At 38.5% G+C, this 20,814-nt stretch overlaps 1 protein-coding gene across 2 annotated transcripts in view; it reads left to right on the top strand.

Annotated features, from left to right (window-relative positions):
• Positions 1-20,814, top strand: part of PARP12 (poly(ADP-ribose) polymerase family member 12) — a 45,270-nt gene that overhangs the window by 13,536 nt on the left and 10,920 nt on the right. The window contains exons 5-8 of one of the 2 annotated variants that reach the window (XM_036428625.2): positions 4,576-4,699; positions 10,919-11,114; positions 14,919-15,060; positions 18,023-18,119. In XM_036428625.2, the coding sequence (XP_036284518.2) occupies positions 4,576-4,699; positions 10,919-11,114; positions 14,919-15,060; positions 18,023-18,119 (559 nt within the window). The remainder of the gene's footprint in view (positions 1-4,575; positions 4,700-10,918; positions 11,115-14,918; positions 15,061-18,022; positions 18,120-20,814) is intronic. The other variant, XM_036428636.2, reaches the window with a different exon arrangement.

Below are 20,814 nucleotides of genomic sequence, written 5' to 3'. Positions count from 1 at the left end.
ATATATATGTGTATATGTTTATATTTTTAATCTAATCTTTATTCAGATTATTACAATTGTTCCTCTTTTTTCTCTCCATAGCTCCCCTCCACCAGGTTCTTACCCCATCCTCTGCCCCTCCCCCCACTGTCCTTATCCATAGGTGTACGATTTTTAAAAAAAAATACATATTTTATTGATTTTTTACAGAGAGGAAGGAAGAGGGATAGAGAGCTAGAAACGCCGATGAGAGAGAAACATCGACCAGCTGCCTCTTGCACACCCCCTACTGGGGAGTGCCCACAACCAAGGTACATGCCCTTGACCGGAATCGAACCTGGGACCCTTCAATCCGCAGGCCAAGGCTCTATCCACTGAGCCAAACAGGTTTCGGCAGGTGTACGATTTTTGTTCAGTCTCTTTCCGCACCCCACACTCCCCTTTTACCTGAGAATCATCAGTCCACTCGCTTTCTATACCCCTGATTCTATTATATTCACCAGTTAATACTGTTCATCCGATTTTTTATTCCCTTGTTTTTTTAGATTCACTTGTTGATAGTTACATATGTGTTGTTAATAATTTTTATCTTTATCTTCTTTTCCCTCTTCTTAAAGAATACCTTTCAGCATTTCATATAATTCTGGTTTGGCAGTGATGAACAGTCCAATTTCTCCCCGACTCCGCTGGATATCATTGCAGTTGGGAGGGTTTGCTTTTCTCCCCAATGAGAAAGCTAACCGCACATAGCTGCCTGCCTTCTCTGCGTGCGCCACGAGTAAGCCAGCAGCATATTCAGCCACCTGCCCTTTCTGCGCTTACGGATCTCCGTTCCTCCACAGCTCCTGAGGCTCAGTGTCCTTTTCTCTTTTTTTTCTAGTTCCACTCAGCCAGCTTTCTGGTGGTTCTGGACGATGTCCACTCTGTTTTCCAGTTGTAATTTTAAAATTGTTGTGGTAGGCTACATTTAGGTGTTTACCTTAAGCCACCATCTTGGTTTAAAGACAACTCAAGAATACATTTCATATAATAATGGTTTGGTGGTGATGAACTCCTTTAGCTTTTTCTTATCTGTCCAGTTCTTTATCTGCCCTTCAATTCTGAATATAATAACTTCGCTGGGTAGAGTAATCTTGGTTGTAGGTTCTTGCTATTCATCACGTAGAGTATTTCTTGCCATTCTCGTCTGGCCTGCATAGTTTCTGTTGAGAAATCAGCTGATAATCGTATGGGTGCTCCCTTGTAGGTAACTAACTGTTTTTCTCTTGCTGCTTGTAAGATTCTCTCTTTGTCTTTTGCTCTTAGCATTTTAATTATGATGTGTCTTGGTGTGGTCCTCTTTGGATTCCTTTTGTTTGGGGTTCTGTGCACTTTCTGGACTTGTAAGTCTATTTCTTTCACCAGGTCTGGGAGTTTTCAGTCATTATTTCTTCAAATAGGTTTTCAGTATCTTGCTCTCTCACTTTTTCTGGCACCCCCATAATTCTGATGTTGGTATGCTTGAAGTTGTCCCAGAGACTTCTTACAGTATCTTCACATTTTTGGATTCTTTTTTCTTTTCCGGTTGAGTGTCTTTTGCTTTTTTGTATTTCAAATCTTTGACTTGATTCTTGCGTTCCTCTAGTTTGCTATTTCTGTATAATATTTTTTATTTCAGTCAGTGTATGTTTAATTTCTAGTTGGTCATTTTTCATATCCTTGAGGGTCTTGCTAAATTTATCGGCCTTTTCTAGGAAATTTTTGAAAAACCTTATAATTGTGATTTTAAACTATATCCAGTTGTTTGTTTTCCTCTATTTCTTTTGTGATCTGTTTCTTTTTCTCCGCATTTTCACTGCTTCCCTGAGTTGGTAGGGTAGCTTTGTGCACTAGGTGTCCTATATGGCTCAGTGGGTTGGCTTCCACAGTTACCTGAGGTGGACGCTCTTGGTGCCCCCTTTGTGGACTATGTGTATAGCCTTGTTGTAGTTAAGTCTTGATTGTTGTTGGTATCACTGGGAGGAATTGACCTCCAAGATTTTAAACTCTATATTCAGTTGTTAAGGATCAGCTGTGTCTACATTGGGAGAACTTTTTTTTTTTTTTTAAAGAACCAAAAGGCTTGAACCTGCTGTTTGACCACATTTGGCCCTCATGTCCTTCTCAATGAAGGATCAGCCTGGAAGACAGTTGGTGGTGGGTGCCTTTTTAAGGGGAGAACATTTCTTCAGGCCATCCAGGATTCACCTGTGCTTGGGTGTATAAATGGAGTAACTGAAAACTTATGGAGGATCATTGCACTTAATGCCCCTCAAAAGGAAACAGGAAATCTTATTTTGTCATAACTCTGGCCCACAGTTATGACCTCATTTATTCAGGCTGAGTCCTTCATTATCACTCTTGTACATACCCCTAGTCAGGAGTCTAAGAGGCTCTAACTCTGGACAAATCAGGATGTCCTGAGACTCCTAATGTTGCTGTATTCAGCCTTGCTGATTTCAGAGGAAATTTCCTTGCTTGGGGTCTTCCTCTTGTTCTCTGTCTATTCAGCCAGGTGCTCTCTTCTGTCCACTTGGCCTGGTCCCAGGCCTAGCCTTTGACAAGCCCAGGCAGCCTTCTACTTTCCTTCATTGTCCTTCCCACACCACTACATTTTTTGTAGAATCTCTGAGAAAGAAGTGGTATTGAGACTTACCTGAAAGAATGCTTACAATTTTATTATTTTCAAGAGTAAAATTAGCCAAGCTTCATTGTTGTTATTTTGAAAGATGAATTAAAAATGTGAAAAGGACAGTCTTTAAGAAATGTCTCCCTCACACCTTTTATCCACTACACAGTCATTATTACCAATTCCTTTAATATCCTTTCACAAAGATTTTATACATGAACAGGTGTATATGTTTAATCTGTTTTCTTCTTACACAGGCATGCTATGCACACTGTTATATCTTTTTTCAGTTCACTAGACCTTTAATTTTTTTGAATATATAATATGTGATTTGGTCCAAAATTTAAAAGGCACAAAAACAACAGAAATATTCCCTTTTAGCTCTGTCCTGGCCACCCAGTTCCCCCTGCAAGGAATAATACGTGCATAGATGTGTATTTAGACAAAATACCTCCCTCCCTCCCCCCAAAAAAAAGAGGCATTCTTTTAAAAAAAAAACAACTTTATTGTTGAAAGTATTATATTGGTTCTCCTTTTCCCTCCATTAACCTCTTTCACCCACCTCCCCCTAGACTCTCATTACCCCATTTTCTGTGTCCATGGGTTATGCATGTATGCATACAAGTTCATTGGTTGATCTCTTCCCACCCAACCTCCCCTGCCTTCCCTCTGAGGTTCAACAGTCTGTTCATGCTTCTATGACTTCTGGGTCTATTTTTTTGAATTTTTTTTTTAATTGATTTCAGAGAGGGAGAGAGAGAGAGATGGAAATATCAATAATGAGAGAGAATCATTGATTGGCTGCCTCTTAAACACCCCCTACGGGGGGTCAAGCCCACAAACCAGGAATGTCCCCTTGATTGGAACTGAACCCTGGATCCCCTTAATCTGCAGTCCGACGCTCTGTCCATTGAGCCAAACCAGCTAGAGTGAGATTGTGTGATACTTGTCCTTCTCTGACTGGCTTACCAGTACCGTACTGTTTTGATTACTTCACTTTTGTAATTAAGTTAGAAATCAGAAATTATGATGCCTTTAGCTTTATTCTTCTTTCTCAGAATTGTACTGTCTTGCTATGTTATAGCATATATCTTGGAGACAGGTCCATAGCAGAGTGCACAGAACTTTCTGTTGCTTTTCTTTCCTGTCTCTCTTTCCTCTCACAACATTCTTCTGTATGGATGTTCCAGAACCTCATAGAGGATATTGAAAGGTAGAGGTTGTGGGCTGCATTCTGGGTAAGGGTTTGGTATGAGCCAAGACAAGGGATGTGAGAAGTGTTTAGCGAGAGGGGCCCTGGGGAGTGTAGGGAAAGCATAGGGGAAAGAGTTGGCTGAAACCCATAGACCTAGGCCATTTATTATGTGTATATCTGCAGGGGAAGAACCGTGTATAAATACCTTTAGGGGTGTGTGTGTGTGTATGTGTGTGTGAGGGGGTATTTGTGTGGAGAGAGGTGAGCATGTTAGCAGCCAGAAAGATCACTGTGTTTTAGAATCATGTTTCTGACCCACTTGCAATCAAACATGTCTGGGGCTGGGATGGTAGAGATAAAGCTGGCTCTATTTTTGGCATGAGCAATACCTGTCCACCTGCCAGTAACACATAGTCAGACTTTTACCTGCTGGTATGACTTCATAATCAGCTTCTTTACTATCATGAGGTGAAATTCTTAATATAATGTAACCTGCCAACTTATGTCATTTGGAAAATTAGTGTAATGTCCTGTTAAAAAAGAGAGACATAAAAAGGAAAATGTATATGATAAAATACATAGTATTTAAATATCTAAATGCTTATATTGGGGATATATGACTATACTAAAAAAATAATCCTCCATGATTTTCCAAAGTATTCTTAGGTTAGCATGCAGCACCACACACATTGATAACCATGGGACTAGATAATGCTGTCTAATACCAAACGTCTTCTATATATTTTTATTTTAGATAAATGCAATAGAGTTCATTTCCACTTGCCATATCGATGGCAATTCTTGGATGGAGGCAAGTGGAAGGATTTGGACAAAATGGAGCTTATTGAAGAGGCATATAGCAATCCCAATAAAAACAGGTAGGAAATACATCATTTGTTTCTGTTTTGTGCCTGGGCTTTTGTATGTGTTGTGGGAAGTTTAGACACACAAAGTGTTTAGTTTTTTTGTTTTTTTCCATCCAAATATATTTTTATTGATTTCAGAAAGGGAGAGAGAGGTAGAAACATCAATGATGAGAGAGAATCATCAATTGACTGCCTCCTGCATGCCCCACACTGGGAATCAAGCCTGCAGCCTGGACTTCGGCCCTGACCGGGAATGGAATCATGATATCCTGGTTCATAGGTCGACACTGAACCACACCAGCTGGGCCAGCAGGGTATAGTTTTGATGGCTTTCACACACTCAACACACTTTCTTACACATACTCACACACTTAGTAAGCAGAATTGGAAGATACTGTTCATACTGGAGGTTTGGTGTCTGTTCTCTCACACTGCTCTTTTTCTTCAAGGCAAAGCTGTGGGGGAAGGAAGTGGTGGCTCTTTTTGTTCAGGGAAAAGCTGTGGGGGAAGGAAGTGGTGGTAACAAGTGAGTTCTGAATTATTTGCTGTTGGGACTGATCACTTACATATATCTTCACTGATTAGTTTCAGAAAAGTAAGAGGCAGTCATTTGTGAAATTTTAGCCTTTGCCTATGAAGTCATACAGCTGAATTGCTGTTTATCCAGCCTTTAACTTTCTTATTTTTCTAAATGTGTCTCAGTATTTTCAGTTAGTCAATTCAGAGTAAATGGAAATCCTGAGTAGCTTTATTTTCAAATACTTATCATGTCTTGGATTGAACTTGCTAAAATATGTTGTCAAGAGAATTTGTGTCGACTTTTTGAGTGAATAAGATAAATTTGTGCTTAGAGTGCAATTATGAACAAATTACTACTGCAAAGTATGTGAAACAAATTATTCCCCTTTGGAGGATTAAATGCTTCACAAACTATCCCATCTCTCTCTCTCACCCTCTCTTTTATTCTGAGGCAAAATTTACACACAGTGAAGTGCACTGATACTGAGTGTGTAGTTCAGTGAGTTTGACAATTGCATTCACTTGTGTAGCCAACACTGATTCAGGTATAGATCATTTTCATCACCCCAGCGTTTCCTCTTGTCCCCTTTCAGTCAGTGCCCACCCCCATGGGCCACTGCTGTTCTGATGTCTATCACCATAGATTAGTGTTGCCTGTTCTTGACCTACAGCTAAGTGAAACCATACACTGGACTGTTGTGGGTGGAATCTTTCTCTCAGCACTCTGTTCTGGAGACTCTTCCAAGATGTCTTGTGCACATGTACAAAGGCTTCCTCAGGGCAAATGTTCAGGGATGAAACTGCTGTGAGGGGGGTGGGTGTTCATCCTCAACTCTGCCAGGTGATGCCAAATTGTTTTTCGAAGAGATTATGCCACTTTCCACTCCCATTAGAAGTCTCTAGTGACATGTCACCTTAACGTTTGTTACCGTCTGCATCTGAACTTTTCCTAGTCTGGGGGTGTAACCGGTATATTCATTTGCATATCCTATGAGGTAAAGTGTATCCCCATATATTTGTTGGCCATTTGTACTTCCTGTGCTATAAAATGTCTGTCCTAGTAGTTTGTCTATGTTGGCAGAATTTAGGGGGAAGTTGTGTTGTGTTTTCATTATTTTAGTTTTAGGAATTTAAAAAATTTTAGTCACTAAATGTGCTCCTGTCATGTTATGGTACCTTTTAATGAAGAGAAGTATTTTTCATCTTTTTAAAAATTCTTTTATACTTTTTATGTTATAAGAAATTCTTAACCCAAGACCATAAAGAAATTTTCTTCAAAAAGTATTAAGGACTGTATTTAATTTCTTCTTGCATGTGTGAAATATGAGTTGTTTCATTCTTATGCAGATGATTTACCAATTTTGCCAAAGGCCACTTGTTTGTTATAAATGTATTTAAAAATTGTGGTAAAATATACATGTCATAAAATGTACCATCTTAACCATTTTTAAAAATACATTTTATTGATTTTTTTCAGAGAGGAAGGGAGAGGGAAAGAGAGTTAGAAATATCGATGAGAGAGAAACATCGATCAGCTGCCTCCTGCACACTTCCCACTGGGGATGTGCCTGCAACCAAGGTACATACTTTTGACAGGAACCGAACCTGGGACCTTTCAGTCCACAGGCTGACGCTTTATCCATTGAGCCAAACCGGTTAGGGCCATCTTAACCATTTTTTAAAAAATATATTTTTTATTGATTTTGTACAGAGAGGAAGGGAGAGAGAGAGAGAGTTAGAAACGTCGATGAGAGAGAATCATCGATCAGCTGCCTCTTGCACACCCCCTACTGGGGATATGCCCGCAACCAAGGTACATGCCCTTGACCGGAATCGAACCCGGGACCCTTCAGTCCCCAAGCTGACGCTCTATCCATTGAGCCAAACTGGTCTTGGCCATCTTAACCATTTTTAAGTGTACAGGTCAGTGGCATTAAGTACATTCACATTGTGTACAACCATCACCATTAGCCATTTCCAGAAGTAAATTTATTTTTAAATCAACCAAAACTGAGCCAAATTTGGCAGAACATTAACACATTTTATAGCTCATTTTCACATTTAGCTGCCAAATATTACTTTTTAAAAGTAGGCCATTTCTTTTCCACCCGTTTTCAATGCTGCCTGTGTTAGATGCCAACTTAGCAAATACACACCCAAGTCTGTTTCTGGCATTTTCTGTTCATTGGTCTGTTTGAATCAATACTACATTGTTTTATTTCATAATGCTTTTTAGTTACATCTAGTGAGGCAAATTCCAACCTTGATTTTTTTAATAATGTCTTGGTTCATCTTGGTCTTTTGCTTAGAAATTTGAAAATCTACTTCTCAGTTTTCACAAATAAAACTCTGTTGTTACTTTAAAATTGAAATTGCATTGACTGCTATCAGTTTGGGAGAAGTGACATCTTTATTATGCTGGGGTTCTTTCATATGTATAATAGCATCTCATTTATTTAAACCTTTAATACTTTTTAATTGTATAATTTTCTCCATTAAGGTCTTGTATATCTTTTGTTAGACTTTTTTCTTTAGGGATTTGTTGGTTCCCTCACTTAAAAAATTTTAAAAATACATTCCCCCCCCAGTTTCTTTGAGATATAAATGATATACAACACTATATAAGTTTAAGGTGTACACCACAATGACTCAACATATGTATATATTGCAAAATGATTACAACAATAAATTTAACCATTTTTAAAAATACATTTTATTGATTTTTTTCAGAGAGGAAGGGAGAGGGAAAGAGAGTTAGAAATATCGATGAAGAGATGAAGTTAGTATCCATCATCTCATATGGTTATAAAAATTTTTTATTTCCTTGTGATAAGAACTGTTAGGATCTATTCTCTTAGCAGTTATCAAATATGCCATATAGCATTGTTAACTGTAGACATCATGTTATACTTTACATCCCAGTTAAAAAATGTTTTAGTTATGTTTTCTCTCTGCTTGTGTCTGTGGCATCTTTAATTTTATTCCTTTTACATTTCTTTTTTAAATTTTGTTTTGTTAAACCTCACCTCAGGATATTTTTTCCATTGCTTTTCAGAGACAGCAGGAAGGGACAGAGAGAGAGAAAGAAAAAAAGAGAGAGATTAATGTGAGGCACATGGATTGGTTGCCTCATGCATGTACCCTTACTGAGGACCCACAATCTGAGTATGTGCCCTGACCAAGAATCGAACCCATCACCAACTGAACCACACTGAGCTAGGGCCCTTTTACATTTCTAATATGTCCCCCCTCCTTTTTTTCTTGATTGATCTAACAGAGATTTATTAGTTTTGCTAATATTTTTCTTTTTAAAAAGAACCAACTTTTATCCTTTCTTGATCTCATATATTTGGTGACCTATGGTTTATTTCTTAAGTATATTTTCAAAATGTGTTTATTTAATTTTAAATAATTTGCAATGTGGTCAGAAAGTATAAAACATTTAACAAACTCTTTGAATTTTATTGTGACTTGCTTTATGAGTGTAGTACAGGGTCAGTTTTAGTAAAAGTCCTATGTATGCAAGAAGTGTTTCTGATGCAGATTAGATGAAGTATATTAATTATGTGGTTAAAATCTTCTATCCTTATTGATTTTTTTTTTTGCTGTTTTAATCAGTTACCCTCAGTATGTTAACACTATAAATCCATCAATTTCCCCTTGTAATTCCATTAATTTTTCTTTCATGTATTAAAAAAGTGCTTTAAAGCATATATATAATACTATGCTTAGCATTTATATCTTCATAGTAATTTCAGTTTGTTAATGTGAAGTGGATGGTTTTTAGGTCTAGTAATGATTTTTTAAAATTTTATCTTTATTGTTGAAAGTGTTACAGATGTTACTCTTTTTTCCCCCCATGACCTCCTCAATCCTGTATCTGCCCCTTCTAGGCCTTCACTAACTATTGTCTGTGTCCATGGGCTAAACATATATGTTCCCTGGTTAATCTGCCCCCCACCTTCTCTAGTAATGATTTTTGCTTTAAATTTGTCTTGTTTGATATTAATATAATGATGCCAGCTGCTTTTAGTTACTATTAAATATTCTTTTACTTTCAAGCTTTTTGTCCTTATATTTTAGATATATTTCCTATAAACATCTTAGAACTTTTTTTCAGTTTGATAATCTTTGTTTTTTAATTAAAAGTTAGTTTATTTACATTTATTGTGATTACCTGTACATTTGAATTCATTTTTACTGTCTATTTTGATTTTTTGCTATTTGATCTGCTTTTTCTATATTTCTTTCCTCTCTTTTTGGTCTTCTTAAGATTTTTTTCTCCTCATTTAAATTTTTTTTTCCTTATCTATCAGTATATACTGAATATCTATTCTTTTATTGGTTACTCTAAAAACCTAAACAGCTTCATTAATTTATGGCAAATTTTAACAATTCAAGCTAATTTATACTTTTAATCATTCTCTCAAATTATAAAAGAAACTTGAACATTTGAATTGAGGTAGTTCCATTCAAACGTATTTACTACTTATATGAATTTGGGCAAATTACTTAACCTTCCTATGTCTCAGTTCTCCTATGTCAAGTAGATAAAATAATAGTTTCTACATCAAAGGGTTATTTTGAGAATTAAAAGAGTTAATATATGTAAAACACTCAGGAAAGTGCTAGGCATGTAACATGTGCTATATACATCTTGCTTCTATTCTTTTTTTTATTTCCCAGAAATTGGAAATTAGTATCATTTTATATAGTCAATATTTGCCTCAACTTATACATTTATCATTTTGTTTTGTACTCAACATTCCTTTGCCATATATTTCCTCTTGGATTACTTTCCTTTTCAAGTTCATCTCTTAGAAGTTGCCTTAGTAACAGTATAGTGGCAAATGTGTTGTTTGTCTGAAAGTATCTTTATTTCATCCTCATTTTTGAAAGATAGTTTTATTTAAAAAAATATATATTTTATTGATTTTTTACAGAGAAGAAGGGAGAGGGATAGAGAGTTAGAAACATCAATGAGAGAGAAACATTGATCAGCTGTCTCCTGCACACTTCCTACTGAGGATGTGCCCACAACCAAGGTACATGCCCTTGACCGGAATCAAGCCTGGGACTTTTCAGTCCACAGGCTGACGCTCTATCCACTGAGCCAAACTGGTTAAGGTGAAAGGTTGTTTTATTGGGTATTTTCTTTGAACTCCTCAAAGATTATTTCATTGTTTTCTGGTTTCCATTGCTTCAATTTAGAAGTTAGCTATATGTCTAACTACAGGTATAATAGTTTTCTAGGACTGCCTTAGTAGTTTACCACGTGGTGACGTAAAACAACAGAAATTTATTCTATCACAGCTTTGGAGGCTAGAAGTTAGAAATTAAGGTGTCAGCAGGGCCACACTCACACAATAAACACTCATTATATGTTAACTATTGTTATTTTGGCTTCTAAGGATTTCCCTTTCTTATCAACTCATCAGTGCATTAAAAAAATTTTAGAGCAGGATTTTTTGTGTTGTGAAAAGAATGTCATGCTAATGAGTTTGATTTTATTATTTTTGCATGTCAAAACTGATCTTAAAAAACAGTCCTCCCTCCCCACTTGGAAATGCTTTTTTTAAAATGTGCTTGTTACATTTACTGGTATGTTCACATCTACCAGCCAAGTTTTTGGAAGACTGTAGGTGGAAGTTGAGGGGCATATGATCATCTGATTGGTGGAATTTTAAGTATATCTCTTGTATTCTTTTGCAGGATCTTATGTGCTGACTTGGTCAGTATCTTTCACTCTGATTATCTGAACTTTGAGTCTATGAGGTTCGGCAGTGCCCGGGTTCGGCGCCTCTCCACAGCCTCTTCTGTCACCAAACCTCCACACTTCATTTTCACCACCGAGTGGCTTTGGTACTGGACTGATGACTTTGGTTCTTGGCAGGAATATGGAAAACAAGTAAGTGTGATAGAAAGCGGGCAAATGTTTCCTCCTGATGACTATATAGACAAGCCCTTCCAAGCACAGGCATAAGGATTGTTCTTGGGGTTATTGAAAAAGCCAAAGGTCTCCAGACCTCCTGACTCACCCTGTTTGGTAGGGTGGGAAGGGATTACGGCAAAACTAGCTAATTCAGAGTTCATTTGTCTGAGATTTCATCTTTGAACCATTCAATATCTGTTGGTTCACGAGATCAGAATGACTAAAAGTTGTAGTGAGATCATGTTTTTTCATTGGTTTTGTTGAATGGGAGTAGAAAGATGCTTCTCTTACTATTAAACAGGTAACTTTGGAGCAAGTGCATGTGTGTATTGGAGTGTATGTATGATAAAGATTAAATTGCAGGATAAAGTTTAAGGCTTTTCACCTGTCCTGTAGCAGCAACTTTATAGAAGGTGGGCAAGAATAAGAAAATGGATTTATTTCAGATATTGATTTGGAATATGGATCGAATAACTGCTGTTGTCAATTATTTGAAGTTGTTCATGGATGGATTAGATTAAAGGCAGTTCACATTAGAGGTGCAAAGTATAGGAAGGTCACCATTTCTGTAGGGGAAGCTTCTTCGAAATAGAAATTGGGGTATGTGGCCTGATGGACATTTGTACTTCTTTGGCTTGTAAGAGGCTATGCTCAAGCTCTGGATTCTTATTATCAGATGTACTATTAATAATATCTTCTCTGGAAACATTATAATGTGAGCATCATGAAATTAGGAACCTTTGTCTCTCTTTTGCCATTGATGTGCCCCTGTGCCAAGGATGATGCCTGCAGGTCCTTGGGAAAAGGTTTTGGTCAGTTGAGGAAAGAGATATTGTTGCTTTAGGCCCATTGTTCAGTTGCAGATAGTCACTCTCATTGGTGGCCTTATGACTTGAGCTTCATTCTTCACCTCAATTTCTTCCAATGCCAGTCTGTCCTCATTGGCTGTTCTGTCCATCATCTTCCCCACTTATCTCCCTATTTCAAGAATCCTGGGACTCCTCTCACTTTTCCTGCCATGTGGATTTGTTCAGGGAAGCTCTCTAGCATTGCTCTCGATTTGGCCAGAAGCAGGAAGAGAGATGTCTTGTCTATATTGAGGAGGGGAAAAGGGTGATAGATTGGTCACACTCCAGGAATTGATTTTATTTGGTGACGACATGGAGGGATGCATGGCAGACAAGAAACACTTAGCAAATGTAATAGCCTTTCACTTTTTGTTTGTCCATTTGTCTCCCTCTGGGGGACAAACTCTCTGAGAGCCTAGTGGGATAACATGGGACCCCATAGGTAATCCTGAAGAAAGGACATTTCTCTGGGTGGCTTCCCTAACTAGGTATCACTTTGAGGACTAGAGGCCTTTCTCCTTCAGACAGCTCACTCTTAGGGTGCTCCCCTTTTCTTTTCTGTGCCACTACACTCTAATGCAGTGTAATCAGAGTGCATAACGTCTTTAGAACAGCAAGAATATCGAGGGGTTACTATCTAGGTATGATTAACACACATGTGTAGGTGGGCACAGATGCATGGGTGTGTGTTTGGTGATGGTCCACTGCAGGTCTCAGTTTGTACCATCAGCGAGACTACCTCATGAAGTGACCTTTCCCACACACTTCTGGTGTCAGCCATATTTGTATTTCTTTCTTGATTTTCTGTTAATTGCCAGTTAAAATAGTTTTCTTTTGATTCTCAGAGAAGCTAGGTTCTTTTATGACTGAGCTCAGCATGTACCCCCAAATTTCAGGTCCAAATTGCTTCCATCCTATTAATTTCCTAGAACTGCATGACAAAATACCACAAACTTTAGAATACCAGTGTTTATTATCTCACATATCTGGAGGCTGGAAATTGAAATCAAGGTGTCAATAGGGCCATGCTTCCTGTGTAACCAGTAGGTACATAATCTTTTCTTGCTTCTTTCTAGCTTCTAGTGATTTGCTGGCAGACTTTGGTGTTCCTTGGCTTGTAGATGCGTCACTCCACTCTGCCTTTGTCATCATATGGTGTTCTCTCTGTGTGTCTCAGTTGGCCATCCTCTTGTAAGAATATCAGTCATGTTTGTTTAGGAGCCCATCTTAACTAATTACATCTACAACAATCCCGTTTCCAAATAAGGTCACACTTTTCAGGTTCTGAGGATTAGGGGACACAATTAAACCCATAATCTAATCTTGTGTATAAAAAAAATTACTATTCTTTTTAAAAATACATTTTTAAAAATTAATTTTAGAGACGAAGGGAGAGGGAGAGATAGATACAAACATCAATGATAAGAATCATTGATAAGCTGCCTCCTGCATGTTTCCACTCCCCACTGGGATCAGAACTCACAACCCCAGCATATGTCCTGACCAAACTGTGACCCTCTGGTTCATAGGTCGATGCTCAACCACTGAGCCACACTGGGCCCATTACTGTTCTTGGCCCATTGAAATTTCCTGCATTAAACTTGATGTCCCCAAGGTATTGGGCTCCAGCATGCATTACTCTGACATAGATTCTCATTGGATTATTCTCAATAGGCTTCTCTTTCAATTTACCTTTTTCAGTTCCCCATTTCCTGTAATCTCTGCTTTGATCTAAAAGCCCTACAGTTAACCTTCTTCCTTTTGTACCTGAACAACCCATTCTTCTGACTTGCCAGAACCTGACTTCTATTTCCATTACTGTTTATTTAGGAGTACTTTCAGAAGATGGGACCCAGCCAGGCACAGATGCTGTCAAGGGGAGAGGGCTCAATCCGATGGCACTTCCAGCCTTTTCCCAGAGTGCTGTCCATTCCTTCCTCACACACCTGGTGTTCTTGCTTCTCCTCCATGTCCTTCATGCACTTCTTTTCCACTCCCCTTGGTGAATTTAGGGGGTTTCCCAGGATCTAGCCCAGACACCCATTCTTCTAATTGTGTGTTTTCAGGGTTGATCACATAGATTCTTCTGACAGTAGTGCCTACCTCAAGTGAACTCTATGTCTCTGTCTCCAAACCAGATTCTTCAATCATCAGATTTGTATATTGAGGTACCCACCTGATAGTTCTGCATACCTTTGCTTCCAGGTGCTGTGCTAAGTGCCCTGAATGTCTTATTTAATTAGTTTCCAACTCCTTGAGGATAGTATGGTACTATTGTAATGATAGGAGTACTATTATTACTCCTGTAATGGAGTTGAGATAATCGAGGTTCAGAGAGGTTAAAATAACTTGCCAAGGTTATAGACTAAATAGGGTTTGGGGCTAGAATTCAAGCTCAGTTTATCCCAAAATCTTATATATCCTATAGGTAATTGTAATGAGAGTGAGAGATTAAAATGGATAATTGAAGAAATAGAAGAGTTCTCCAAGGGATCAAAAAAAGAACAAGGAGGGCTGTCCTCTGACTAAAGAATGGCAGGAATAAGATGAGATAAAAAAGGGGCAGCATTGCTCAGGCTGTCCAGTCAGGCAGTGTTTGAGGATGCTCTGTTGATATTTCCCCTTCATTTGAATGCTGTGCAATCCATTGTGAGTCTCTGAATGCCCTCTCTTCCATTTCTCGCATCATGGTTATCCTGGTTAGCAGCACCCATATTTACAATTTATTTTCCTAGGCAGCTTTTAGGAAGCAGTTGTGTTGGCTTCTGTTCCGTGCCTTGCTCTCCTGCCACATCCCTGCTCCTACTGTGCCTCCCCCATGATACTAATTCCACTGTGACCAAGTCTGCAACATGGCAAGGACAGCACCAGTGTTTGTCTTTATCATTGTAGGTTCTTGCCTTCATGAAGTATCTGGTTTTTTGCCTTACAGGGCATGGAGCATCCCACGACCACCGTCAGCAGCAGCGATTTGGAGAAGGCCTACTTGGCATACTGCGCACCAGGATCTGACACACAGGCAGCCATTCTCAAGTTCCAGGCTGGAAAGCACAAATATGAGTTAGACTTCAGAGGTACTTACTGATTTACCCAACAGGGTCTGGGTCATCTGCTGGCTGTGCCTTTCCCACATGAACCCTGGACAAACGGTTCACACATTGAGGCCCAGGGGAAAAAAAAAAGGAAGGATGATTACTGCTTTGAAATGCTTCCCGTATAGAAAAGGAGACAGACCTATAAACAGATGATGCCAGTCCAGCAGAATCAAAGAGAAACTGCCTGAAGAGTGGTGAGGGGAGGGGAAGTGGACCCTGAGTAGGGGATAGGAGCCCAAACAGTGGACAAGCAGGGTCAGCACTTGTGCAGTGGTGGTTGTCCTGTTGGCCATGGCCAAGTCCCTCTGTGTCTGAAGATTAACCTTAGTTCCCAACAAGTGTCATTGTGTTCCTGCTATGCAGCTTTGCCTTATATTTCCCAGTGTGGTAACATTAATATCATTTTTTCTGTAGGCACCTTCAGCATAGATGGATTGCCAGGTTAAACATGTGGCAGAAGCATACATTAACTAAAAGTTGCTGGGAGGCATATTTTTGTGTGTTCATGGTGACATGAAACTGGGCCTTAAATGACTTATCCCTTTTGCCTTGACAGACAGAAGCAGGCCAAACACTCTTTGGCTAGGTCTTCCAGTGACCTGGCCAAAGAGTGAGGATTTTTACTTTTAAGTTTTAGTTTTTCTATAACTTAAGCCATTTCCAGATGGATTTAAAGTGGGCTTTCTTTTAACACAGTTGACTGTTTTCTCTGTTTTTGTGGACCTTCATTCTATGTGGAGGGCAGCAAAGTGTCTTTAGTGGATTACCCTAAAGCCACTTTAATTGCCTGTTTTTAGTCACTTGTTTTTGCTTGTGGTTTTGTAGCACTGGTTATTTTGCTCAATGTAGAATGGCTGCTACCTCGATGGGTCCTTACAGGGATCTTAAAGTGTCTACTACTTTTCAGTGAGAACTGCTTACCACCCATTAGCATCGGTTGGCAAACACCAACTAATTCAGTCTGACAAATGCAGATTCCCAAAAGGGACAGTGAGAGGTATGCAAAATATTAAAAGTCAGGACTGCCTTGAAGATCAAGTCTACATAACTATCACCCATCTGGTGCTGCTGTTTGAAATATTTATTAAACTATTGAGAATTTCAAAACAACTACACCAAAAATGTCAGATGTAGCCTTGATCATTCTCAACCTAGGCCACACTTCCAAGAGACAGAATAGAAAGTCAGGTGAGGGTGAGTAAGAGTTCACACATGTGGTTAACTGCAGACCACAGTGTGAGGAAAATCATGCTTCAAGTTCACATTGGTAGACACAGTTTTTTGTTGGTGGTAGGTAACAGTAACCACAAGATGCTTGAGATGAGTTAACTTCTCTCCTTACAACTTCACTACTAGATATAATGAAAGTTTCAGATCCAATTCTGCCACTCACAGTTAAAAACTAAATATTAGAAAGCAAGTACATTTAAGACATATATAACAAACCAAATGACTTGTTCTATAGGATTGGGAAAACTCATTGGTCCTTTTAGGGACTCTTTGCATAAAAGAGTCACTCACAGTAATGCCAGGATTCTAGAGGAGAGGCTGAATTCTGACATTTGTTAGCTAGTATCCATCAGAATCCCAACAATCAGGGTTTGCTTTGGATCTTAACCTCGTGTATCCTCTTTAAGGATAAATTTGGGAAAAGGCCTCACTTCACTCTGCCCATGGGAGGATAGGGATTGAGTTTCATATACACGCCTTGAATAACTTTTAATTTCACTAGTGAAAAGTCCATTTAAGATTCATCACAATGTTAATGAACAGATCAGTAAAATTAGTATGCTAATAGAGTAGTGAGATTGAACAGTGGATAGTAAAGGGGGTTGTAGTAGCAGGATCTGAATTATGGTCTCCCATTATAACATGGAGGAACCCCTATGAGTGCCTGACCTTTTTCTTTTTTTTTCTTTTTAAAAAAATATATTTTATTGATTTTTTTTACAGAGAGGAAAAGAGAGGGATAGAGAGTTAGAAACATCGATGAGCTGCCTCCTGCACACTTACCACTGGGGATGTGCCCGCAGCCAAGGTACATGCCCCTGACTGGAATCAAACCTGGGACCTTTCAGTCCGCAGGCTGATGCTCTATCCACTGAACCAAACCAGTTTCATCCTGACCTTTTTCTTAAGTATATTTTTATTGATTTCAGAGAGAAAGGAAGAGGGAGAGAGAGATAGAAACATCAATGATGAAAGGGAATCATTGATTGGCTCAGGAATGCCTGATCTTGATGATTTCCTGGGTAGTAGCATAGGAAACACATACTTCAAGTGTAGTAAGATAAGTTACAGATACTATATACAAATTAATATTAAAAGTTATTTTTGTACTCTAGGTGCAGAAATTAAGACTTGACAAGGTTTTCTTGGTAGGTGGGGATATATAATCTAACTTCTAGGAGGTATTCATGGTTTTGCACCCTCAGGATGAATCTCAGGATCTTAGGAATGGGCATGGGACAAGAAATTTGCTAATTAAAAATGGTATGGGTTTTACAAGGTTGAGAAATATTGTACTGCTATAGAGTCAGTTTAAGAAAAGTCAGAAGAGTAAAATTATTATATTAACTCTAAATCCTACTGGCTCAAGATGTGATAATTTGTTCTCAGGCTGGGCTGAAGCTTTTTTATATCCAGACTGGGAAAATTTGCTGAGCAAAATAATAGTTTAAACAAGATCGGAAGGAACAATTTAAAAGCACTCATATATAATTGATGTGTCAATTACTAATCATCCATCTATTCATTAAACCCCGTCTCCTAAAGATTCCTATTTTCTTTATAAATATTTGAAATAGGTAAAACTGCCTTATTTTTAATATACTGATTCTAGGGTCTATATGTTTGGATTAGCTTTCAAACCCATTTACTTTGTTTATTAAACACTGACATTTGTGTGTGTGTATGTATGTATTTATTTTTTATTTTGCAGTCTTTATTCAGAGAAACCTGGTCTTTGGTACATTCAGGAAGGTTTGTCGGAGACCCAAATATGTGTCTCCTCAGGATGTAAAGACGAAGCAAACCAGGTGAATGGGGTTGGGGAACTTGTCATTTATGGTGTGCATCGGTTGGGGTGTGCTCTGCTGAGTACAGAAAACTGCAGATTGGTTAAAGCATTAAAGAGATTTGTTGGTTGCATAACTGAGTGCCCAAGTACTCTTGGTGTCCGAGTATTCTTGGCCCTTGATCTTTTTGAGTTTTTGCTGTTACAAGTATAACCCCACAAGGGATATTTGGTGTATGTACCATTTCATATTTGTGGAGCTGGGTCATCAGATTAGAGTCCTAAAAGGTCAATGCAGATTCCTTTTCATGAGGTTGAGCCATTATGCATTTGTCCCAGAGTGCATTGCGTGCCAGTTTTCCTTGACTTTGCCAACAGAGTGGTGAAGCTTTTAGATCTTTGCCATTTTTCATAGGTGGGAAAGGGCATATCTATGCATTTTAATTTGCTTTCTCTTATAAGTAAGGCTTACTATTTTTTCCTAACATGTAAGAGCCATTTTCCTATTTCTATCTATGGACTATTTGTGTTTTTGTCTGCTTTTCTGTCAACCTTTGGTATTTTTCTTAAATAGGAGAGTTTTTAAAAAAAATCTATTAGAGAGATGAACCCTTGATTTGTTATATAAATTATAAATATTTTCTCCTGGTTTGTCTTTTGGATTTTTTTTATGATTAAAAATGGTACACAGACATATTAATTTTTATTTATTTTTTTAGTTAAATGTATCAATCTCTTCTCTGTATTGCTTCTGGATTTAGAATTTTGGTCAGCTATGACTGCTCCCACTTCTGGAAGTCATTTTTGTCTCTCCAGAGCCTATGTAGGAATAGTTTGTCTTTTTCCTAAGACTGGATCTCTTTGGGGCTATAAGCAAATGCCACACATCAGAAATAAAAATGGTTATTTTGCTCAAATTCAGACTGCAATATAAGTGATTCAGAATCTTCCCTCTCGTAACCTGAGAGTCGTACATGACGCAGTGATGTATAGTTCTTCCCTCTAACCTATTGTCATAACTCTAGCAGGCAAATCTGCTTGGGCCTCCTTGGCTACCTGGGACTCTTAGGGTTGGTCACTTTTAGAAACAAGTTTTCTATTTAAAACGGTTAACAGAGTCACAGTTGTTTAATGGAAAGTTCAAAATGGCATTTACACATAAGGTATCTGGTTTAGTTCCTTACTATCTTTCCATCCTCCAAATGAAAATGGTTTATTCATGTAACTAGTTCTTTTTTAAAAAAAATATTTTTTATTGACTTTTTACAGAGAGGAAGAGAAAGGGATAGAGAGAAACTATCGACCAGCTGCTTCCTGCACACTCCCTGGTAGGTATGTGCCTGCAACCAAGGTACATGCCCTTGACCAGAATTGAACCTGGGACCCTTGAGTCCACAGGTCGATGCTCTATCCACTAAGCCAAACCCGTTAGGGCTGGTTCTTATTTTTTCCTTTTTTAAAAAACATAGATTTTTTTTTTGTTGTTATTTAATTTTTTTCCCTTCCACTAGTTTGGAAGTTATACATTATGTTAGTTTTTTTTTTTTAAAGGCCACACTAAAAAGTATAACAAGTGTTCTTTACTTAGGTATAAGTCAGTTCAATTGATTGCCCTCCTTAAATTATATAAGGACCTTTATATAATTTACTAGAGTCCTGGTGCATGAGTCCAGGAGCCCTTGGGGGATTTTTTTTAAAAAATATGTTTTATTGATTTTTTACAGAGAGGAAGGAAGAGGAATAGAGAGCTAGAAGCATCGATGAGAGAGAAACATCAACCAGCTGCCTCCTGTACACCCCCTGCTGGGGATGTGCCCGCAACCAATGTACGTGCCCTTGACCGGAATTGAACCTGGGACCTTTCATGTGCAGACCGACGCTCTATCCCTGAGCCAAACCGGTTTCAGCCCTTGGGGGATTTCTGACTGACACTCTCTCACAGTTCGGGATCAGGCCTAAGCCGTCAGTCAGACATCCTTATCGCTGCCTCGATCTCCTGCCATCACTCATCAGCTGTGAGCCTGGCTTCTGGCTGAGTGGTACTTGCCCTGTGGGAGTGCACTGACCACCAAGATTCAGCTCCTGCGTTGAGTGTCTGCTCCTGGTGGTCAGTGTGCATCATAGCAATTGGGTTCATTTGCATAATAGTCTTTTATTATATAGGATTCCATTTATTTTTCTTTTGACTTATTTTTTTAAATTTTATTTATTTTTTAAATATATTTTTATTGATTTTAGAGAGGAAGGGAGAGGGAGAGAGATAGCAATGATGAAAGAGAATCATTGATTTGAGCCCGCAGCTCGAGCACGGAATTGAACCGTGACGGAATCATAGATCAATGCTCCACCACTGAGCCATGCCAGCCAGATGACTTATATTAGGTGTACAAGTAAATAATAGCAGATTTTGTAATAAATGAAAACACAATAATTTCAAGAAAAACATCAAAAGTGCTTTATTTCAAGTAATGTCCATTGCTAGCTACACATTTCCCCCATCTTTCAGGTAATTTGTGGGTATCATCCCATCCCAATAGAACTTGTCTTGTTTTGAGGCAAACCATTCAGAGACCCAATTTTCCACTGCTTCATCCATTTTGAAGTGCTGCTCAAAAGTACGTGTGCCATCAATCAGAACAAGTGGTAATCGGAAGCAGCAAGGTCTGGTGAATACACCTGGTGAATTAATACATCCCAGGCAAGATCTTTTAATGTGT

The sequence above is a fragment of the Pipistrellus kuhlii genome, unplaced genomic scaffold, assembly GCF_014108245.1.
Source record: "Pipistrellus kuhlii isolate mPipKuh1 unplaced genomic scaffold, mPipKuh1.p scaffold_m20_p_10, whole genome shotgun sequence".
In the NCBI taxonomy this organism is placed as follows: Eukaryota; Metazoa; Chordata; class Mammalia; order Chiroptera; family Vespertilionidae; genus Pipistrellus; species Pipistrellus kuhlii.
Note: the sequence above shows the minus strand (reverse complement) of the source record. Positions and strands in the feature narration are given on the sequence as shown.